Source organism: Lottia gigantea (assembly GCF_000327385.1).
Source record: "Lottia gigantea unplaced genomic scaffold LOTGIsca_8, whole genome shotgun sequence".
Lineage (NCBI taxonomy): Eukaryota > Metazoa > Mollusca > Gastropoda > Lottiidae > Lottia > Lottia gigantea.
This window is the reverse complement of record NW_008710662.1, coordinates 4,432,397-4,441,305: the sequence shown is the minus strand read 5'-3', so window position 1 is coordinate 4,441,305 and position 8,909 is coordinate 4,432,397. Positions and strand designations below refer to the sequence as shown.

General features: G+C 33.4%; 1 protein-coding gene across 1 annotated transcript in view; it reads right to left on the bottom strand.

Moving 5' to 3' along the window:
- Window positions 1-120: 120 nt before the first annotated feature.
- LOTGIDRAFT_229695 (hypothetical protein) overlaps window positions 121-8,909 on the bottom strand; it is a gene marked incomplete at both ends in the record, with an annotated part of 9,192 nt that continues 403 nt past the window's right edge. The window contains 9 exons of the mRNA XM_009067112.1: window positions 121-146; window positions 465-587; window positions 875-997; window positions 1,389-1,502; window positions 1,865-2,029; window positions 2,336-2,489; window positions 3,011-3,150; window positions 4,812-4,967; window positions 5,384-5,502. Of these exons, the coding sequence (XP_009065360.1) occupies window positions 121-146; window positions 465-587; window positions 875-997; window positions 1,389-1,502; window positions 1,865-2,029; window positions 2,336-2,489; window positions 3,011-3,150; window positions 4,812-4,967; window positions 5,384-5,502 (1,120 nt within the window). The remainder of the gene's footprint in view (window positions 147-464; window positions 588-874; window positions 998-1,388; window positions 1,503-1,864; window positions 2,030-2,335; window positions 2,490-3,010; window positions 3,151-4,811; window positions 4,968-5,383; window positions 5,503-8,909) is intronic.

Genomic DNA, 8,909 nt, shown 5'->3' with positions numbered 1-8,909 from the left:
GTACCATGTTTGCAAACAGAACACAATTTGTTATTTACAACAAACATAATATTTCTCAAAATAATAAATAGGTTAATACAGATAACATTCACGTATTTTGGTACAATTAACATAAAAACATCATTTACCAATATTTGTCAAACAATCTGGAAAAAAAGAGAGGAAAACCAATAATGATTATAATCAATACCCCTGTCTACTGCATGTTATGTTTTTATTATGATACGATGCACCAGGGCATTCAGGGGTTCAACGGTCTAACGTATTTAATTTTTTTTTAAAACAAGGCTACTATAACGTTGCAAATTGCAGTTCAGAGCAGTCATGATGTGGAGTTTTCATCGTACTAATTAAGCATATAAGCAAAAATATAACAATTCCCTGCTGACATTAAGGTCTTATATCATAACGTAATTTCAGAATATGAAAGTTCTTTAAACCATTTATAAGATAAGTCTTCCTACCTCCTGCTAATTTATATTGTATCAGACCATTTTTAACAACTTTTTGACATGTTTTACTACAATCAGATTTCGGATCATAACCTACATAACCAATATCTGTACAATTACTACCATTATAACATCCTGTAAAATACAGTTGATATTATGCTTAAAAATTTACAACCAACAGCCATAAATATCCTTCTCAAACTGCTATACATTCTTCAAGGCTATATCCTGATGATTTTGTTATTCAAAAAGTGAACAATGTTCAAGCTGAATAACATGTCTATAGGGTTAGGGGTTAGGGTTGGGTTAGGCAAAGGGCGCTTCAAACAGTTGTAGCACAAGAGGATATTATTGAAAGGCTAGCAAACATTGTTTTAAGAACTTCAACATTTTAAAGAATATAAAGTCCCCTCATATCATACCTTCGTTGTCATATTTATAATAATATGTATTTCCAGATTTTTGACACTGTAGTTTTATACAAGGCAATGGGTTGATAACATCTCCAATTTGACCACATTCACCAGTTAAAGCATTCGGACATCCTGAAACAGTTCATAAAATTGTCCAGTAGTTTTATGATGAAAAATAGCTAACCAGTAAACATGACATCAGAGGTTGCTACCGAAAGTTTTGGGGTTTGAGAGTGTTCTTGTTGGGTAAAAGAGTCAAGAGATATCGCTGAACAGACGTCCTTCATACAGGCGTTATTGCACACTAATTCCTGGTTATTACACCTCGCATTTAATAAAGCCAAAACTCTGCTATAATAATGAATAAGAAATTTCTGAAGGGTGAGGAAGGCAATCAAATTATCCTCTTGAAAGATTATCCCGACATATCCGTTCCTCAGACGTGATGGGCTATTGCAAGATATTATCTTCCGTAGTTCCCTGTTGTACTATATAGATATAGTACATCATCACTCAGATTTACCTTCTTGCGTCAACATATTTACTCCATTTTCCATACACGTATATTCTATACATTGTCCAAATCTTGTATGATCTCCTACATCTAAACAACCGGCACTATTAAATCGCTTACAACCTAACAAAGAATTCATCTTTACATTATTAAATTACAAGACATATCATAGGAAACATTTGGACTTTAGTAGCCCTTGGTGGTTTTGTATGGACTTGTATTAGTCCGTGGACTGGAGAGGCTCACCTGGCATCGTCCACATGATCTACTCTTCTGATTTCCAATTATTGGCTTATATAACATTTTGGATTTGTATAACATGATGCCAGCTCCTAGCTTGACTTGAAAATCAACTTTCCCTTATGTGGTGGTAATAGAGCGCGTATCCCTTCTCCGTGAACTTTGAATATTGACACTGGGGTAAAAAAGATAGCAATTCAGAAGAAATAAGAGATCTACCATTTGACAAGAGATTATAGGCTTACCGTTTTTAACAAATTCTGGACCACCTTCAACTAAATAATCAACAACATCTCTACCATCGTTTAGTTTTCTAACAGTAAGTTTAACCTTACTGTTACATTTATAGGTAGAACAGCCCACATTGTATACTGTCTGATATTTATAACAAGTATCATCTATTTTACAATCTGAAATTTAAATGAAATGGTTTTTCTAGTCTTTATGAAGCATTGTCCTCGACTGAATTTTGATACCATGTGGGGAACTTCAGGTAATATGTTTATGGCTTTTGTCACAGTGAAAATTCTCAAAAGCTACCGAATACAAAAATGAACCAGAGCAGCTCCCATAAAAAGTGCCATTTTTTTTTTAAATCTTGCCCTGTTGGTGCCGATACCCCAACTGTATATCACGTCCGAGGAATGGGCAAGATTTGTTACCAGAACATATAATGCCTTTTTACAACTGGGATGGTCAATCGGCATTAATCCTACCGGCTTTTATTGGCTTCCAGTATTGTAAGGCACCAAATTTCCATTTATCTAAAGGTCTGCCATATATGGTACATCTTTTAGTTATACAGTCTGTTTTATCCTCAATAACTGTTCCTCTTTCATGACATTTATCATTCAATAAGCATTTTGTTTTCTGAAATCAAATAGAATCAACTTTAAGTACTTGCCTAATTGGGTAAAAAAGTGTAAAAAACCTGAAGTTGCAGATCCAGATCTCGTATTTTGTTCGATGGTAACTAAACACCCAGGATCTGCGTAATTTTGAGTCTTAGTCTGAACATAATATGGTGGGGCTAAATCTATATGGTATCTAAGGAAAAAATTCCCAAAATATTACATGGTTTTTGGACTGAACTCGGTTTGAAATGAATTTCATTCATCGCGAGTGTAATACATTTTACATACATTAGTTCAGTGTCAAGATATTCTGTCACGTTTTCAGCGTTTGTCCATTCTCAAGGAGAATAGACAATCTAGCCTTCCATTCTATATGTAATTCAATTTTTATCAACTACAATAGATTATGTCCGCCAAAAGTAACGAGAATCCATGCTAAGAAAGACATTTGGTTTAGAAAGTCGTTCTAGAAAAAGGTGTTATTTGTCTGTGGCATTTTGGCCAATCGATTTTAAAGTTGAATAATGCTCAACTTACCATTCTCTCAAGAAACACACCCATTTTGATGATTTGGGAATCTAACCATAATTTGTAGTCTATACCACATGTCCATGTTCTACATTGATCATCAGAAAAAGTTTCACCAAATTTTAAACATTTATCATTAACAAGGCATCCTAGCAATACAATATAAATCTAGTTTACTACTTACTCATTACTACTCACTATATGGTTCATAAACATTTCATCACCTGTTTATGACAATGTTACTTGTTCAAAATTTCCACAAAATTGAGAAACATTACTTTAGCTTTTTGAATTTCGTCAAATGAGAGCTCAATGGGATGATAATATCGGTAAACATTTCGTCTCCATTAAAAGTGATCGTCGGTAAAACTGTTTCAGTTGTACCAAACAACAGGTCGTGTGCAATATATGTTTCCAGATGCATTGTTGGCAGATATCGAAATGATGAGAAATGACATGGAAATGAGAGGTTCAAATTTGCAATTGCTGCAAAGTGTGTCGTCTGGAAGCAACGTTTTTATCCAAGCCTTTCTAAAGCTTACCAATGCTGTGAACGTGTTGATGTAGAAATACTTGTTTTAATACTTGTCTTACATGTTTTAAAAACATTAAAATATAACGAATTAAGCTAAAACGATGGATTTAGCATGTACGTATGCATATATAACTTAGTGCTGTTATTTTTTTTCACTGAAGGAGCGTTTAAAAGATCACCTGTAAAACTTAAACGTTATACCCCCAGTCCAATTGTTCACGCTGTGCCTCTATGCTACCAAGTTTATATGAATTTCTAATCAAACTGTCTGTTGTAAACGTTTTATATACGTCTTACTTCAAGGGAGGGAATTCAATGCAATTTCATTTGACCACTGAGGCTACTTATAGTTTTTCTTTGAATCCAATAATATTTTCCTGAAAATGGCAGCTGGAAAATTGATAAGGACAGATTGATAACTGTCAATAGAATAAGACTGAAGCATTGTACAACGAGTACTTCTCAATACAAGAGAACACCCTTTTAACTATACACACCGCAAACTAATTAGTTCATAACAACCTACACCACAACCAGCTATAGGATCTTGAAATCTCAGTGTCGACACCCCACCTGTCAATAATCTTCTTACTCCTCAATAACCCCCTCTCTCTCACTGACTGGTTACTTCGGAACCTACTGTCATTCTCTGTGCCTCTCACCAATTCTTTTTTACCCTTTTGCCTATTTCATCTTGATATATCTCTAATCTCTCTTCCTTCGCTATTGCTTTTCACTGTCTCTACTGTTCTTCTCTACCTATAATTTCGTCTTTTCTCCGCTTATACCTCTTTCTTTTTACTTCTTATACGCTTTTCTGGATATTGGTTTTCTGCACCAGGTTTCAATTTAAGCAATTTTTGATAGAATACCTTGTTGCTTTTCAACATTTCCTTCGATAAGCCAAAATAATTCACCACGAAGATTTGTGATTAAATTTGTGTATTTTTTTTAGTAATATAGACAACCCCCAGTGGTCTTTCTAAACCCAGTGGTCTTTCGAGATCAATAGTCTTTTGCTGACAAAAAAAATGCGAATCAAAATTTAACTTGATTAGCAAAAACTGAAATTTGGCGTGAGTAATTGCTTTTCAAATTTTTCAAATTAAACCCTGGTATATATTGAATTTATTTCAACTAAACCTTTATATACCCATTTCAATAAATATTACACTAATAGCACAATCCATAAATATCGTAAATATCCATTCCATACGTTATACTTTGAAGTAAATAAATTTACATCTATAATGAAAACGCATTTATGAAACTTACCACTGACTTTAACCATTAGTTTTACTTCACCATTTAACGTACAATGGAAATGTAAACAAGAAAATTTGGAATCAGGATACTGGAACCTTCTATATAATCTAACAGAATGTGTTTTACCATTTCCTATTCTGAAGTTACATTTTCCAGGGGCTTCTGCTACAATACATTACAATGTTTTATGTCATGGTACTAATAATCTTCATTTATTGTAAGTTTTGTTCATTGACACATTTGATTATATTTGGGTGTAAATGCAGAAGCAGACGAGGTGCAAATCAAACTGAGATATTCCTTATTGATATTTAACCCTTGTATCTGTTTTGATACCAATATTGTCTCGTGCATGGATTGGAATTAGAGGAACGAAATGGATACCCTGCTTTCAGCTTTCAGAACCCGATTGGTCCGATAGACGTGGTCGATCACAATATTTGAAAAGTGCCTCTTGTAACAGTGCCTAGTTTGGCAACGAAGAAAAGTTTTCCAGAAAAAGGCATGTGCATGGAATATAATATGATTACCAATTATATTATCTACTGTTTCACTGGGCACTATATATTTAACATACTCACGTAAGTTTTGTGTGGATGAAGTATATGTCTGTTCATCAAAAAGTCTGTAGAGATCGGTGGCATTGCAGAAATTGATGATAGTTACTAAGAACAATGATAAGACTTGATATAAACACATTCTGAAAAAATACAAGTCCAAACTTCAAAACAAGGCATTCAGTAAAATGTGTGGCGACTTAAAGTAATATCAGTGGATTTTCAAGCTGTGACTAATGTCCATCAAACAATAATATTTTTATTTGTCGTTAATCTATCAAGTTCTTATTTATGTTGATGTTTTATGGTGCATGTTATAATTTAAAGTCGTATAATGTCGAATGTTGAGGAATGTTATACTTAATAGTTTATTATTTCTTATAATCATTACTAAGAAACACGAACAAACTGCATATACATGTAGTTTGAATGCCAAAAAAAAACATCTTAAAGATTAGTATCTACATTTTCATTATTGAAACCTACTTGTAGTAGCAGGAAAAACCTTCAAATGATTCTGAGCGGATAGCAATTCATGTTTTTGTATCCAAGCAACAGCAAATCATAAAGCCATCGTATTGTGCTCACTTTTTGTTGTGACAAATTGAAACTCTCGAAATCGCCGCTTGTTTGATATCATCAAATCGACTCTGGAATAAACGCTCTCTGAAAAGCGGAGATTTTCATCATAGGAACCGATGCCATTTTGGGGGTTTGATTTTAGTCTTGAGTATAAATAATTAGTCTTCAATAGTACTAGAGATGTACGAAAATCGCATAATTCCTTCAAAAATACTTCAAACTAGTAATTTTATTTCCTATTTCTCTACAGAGGTCTTTTGTACATTGTGAACACTATTACTGATTGTCTTAGCTTAAAATAATTCTCGTTTCTGAGACTAAGTTATGATTGGTAAAAACAATGGCGCAAGTGCCTAAAATCATAAAAGATTTTTAAAAAAGTCTCGAAATTTTGGTGCAAAACTGCAACAAAGTCACATGATAGTTCCGCGGTCAGATAGTTTATGTAAATGATGGACTTTTAACAATGACAATAATTGTGTTGTTACAAGCGTTTTATATATACATTGATTTTTTCTTCTCTTTTTTATAATCGTTAAATATTTGAAATCGTGATAAATTGCCTTTCGTCTTGACATTATCAAGTCAAATGGGCAATTTTAGTCTGATGAAATTAAACACTAGCAATAGTTTGATTATTTAGACTTAACATGTCGCGTGGTTGCTAAAACTTTAAGGCTTGTTGTCTGTAATATTTAAACTTTTTTAATCTGAAAGAAAACATTACGTTGTTGACAAATCAACATTATACCCAAATTCTTGTATTAAACAGGTTTAGAGAAACATACTTCGTTCTTTTTCTTCCTAAATAGATTCATGCCAACTGTGATTCTCGCAAATGCCGTCACAAAATGTGCATTTTTATGCAATGTTGTGCAAACAGCCGACTTAAATTGTCATAGGATATTTGATATTGCAATTCTCATTCCTCAATACGTGCTTGTCTTTAAATAATTTGTATACGAGTTAACATTTAAAACGCCAGTTTCTCGATTAAAATGTACAGCTCACAATATTTGGCTGCTTATTGTGGTTTATGAGATGTATCGGAGAAAACAAAACTGACAGCCATACCCCGAACACAGGTACTTTTAGTGACTTTTCGTTAAAGCCTTCCAGGCCAATATTTACCATTCACTACAAAGAATTTTTCAACTACCGACAGTCGTCTAAAGTTTGCTTTACCAGCTGATAAAGCTCAATTTCAGAGAAAGCTCTTCCTAACAAAACACATGTTGTCATTCCAAGACTGGTTAATCAATATTAGCAATAATATTGTGGTAATTTTACTCAGCTCCTTCTCCAGGACGAATCGAATCAACAGTCAGTCTTAGAGCCCGAGTAATCAAGCATTCGTCATTTAATGAGCTACATCCAATTTCACGAGAATTCTGTCCACTTAAGATCGAACATGTATCTTATTCAATGATGACCACATCGTCATCGATAAATGTACTTTACAAGCGAAGCATCTCGAAGAGTAGCACATGGATTGTTGCATAATGAGTACCATCATCCACAATTTTTCAAACCAGTGCAGAAGCCTACCCTCTATAGAATTAGTAGCATCTTCCCACCTAACAATAGTTCGAGAATCTACCATTCAATAGTTGCATCTACTAGCTTAAAAACATCTGTCATCTCAATGAGGTCACAGAAAACCAACTATGCAGACCTCAAATCGAAAGTGCAAACTACGACATCTACCTATGCATAGCTGACAAAGTGGCGACAAATCATTAATACCGCTTTCCATCATCAAGAAAAAAAAAATAGCATAGGTTAAAAAATCCCCTTCACCGGCCAGGTTACCTAAAATCTTTTTTTAACATCTAGACACAATTCACATGTCTACAATATAACATAAATATGAGTAAATAAATAATTCATATAGACAACGTATAATCAATAAGGATATCATTTTGTATTTATGATACAGGTCAATATTTGACAATAGTGCAAGAAACAGTTTAACAATGATTCAAACTATAAATCACACGGTGAACGTTTCTATTGAAATTTGAAATAAGTAAAAGTGCCCAAAAACTTATACATATTGCATGAACCTTTATTATCTGAAAACCAATTTTCCAAACCATTTCCCCCCACCCCCTCCCAATATCTTAATTTTGTGTAAAATGTTATTCTTACCTTTATTTCATTAGAAAATTGTTGACTTTAATCAAAAATAAATTTCTGGAAATTTGTATCCTTCCCAAACTCTAAACATCACAACTTAAATTTTCTGTCGTTATATAGTGTTTTCATTAACACGAAATCTATTTGATTGGTCCACTACCAAGGTATCACTCAATAATTTGTTTAAGGTTTAAACCGAACTAAAGTGTTTAAAATGAACATTCTGTTCATTATTATACCAATCTTTTCACTACTAAAATCAATTACATACTAGTTTTTGTTGTTGATCTTGATTGACAACGTTTCCATTATTTTGTGACAGCTTCATTTTCTTTTTTGAAAGTCAGGAAGGGTGAATGTGCGAACCTTTGACTGGCCAAAGTAATATGATTTTAAAAAGTTGCCATTTTCACCCCATATGAAGTCATATTGATGGAAAGTTCACTTGTCTACTCTCATAGTGTGACATTCCTGGATCAAAAGAGTCAAAGCCACTTTTATCGAAAATATGAATGCGTGGCATGAAAAACCTTGATATGATACAAAATATTTATACCTCAAAGGTCAAAATTTGCGAATCATTGCGGCAGGTTTGAAATCAGTTAAAAGTCCAGGTCAACGATGCAGAATAATAAACCAGCAGATTCAGCAGAAAGTGATATTTCCATTTCCATTACACCTACAGTGACTATAGACCATAAAAGAATATTTTCAAGTTTACATGGAAATCACTGAAGTATAAAGATTCCTTCACATGTCGCTTAATTATTTCGAAATCTTCTTACTGAGGACACAGCAATAATGTGGGAGATTTCGAGTGATGATGAAG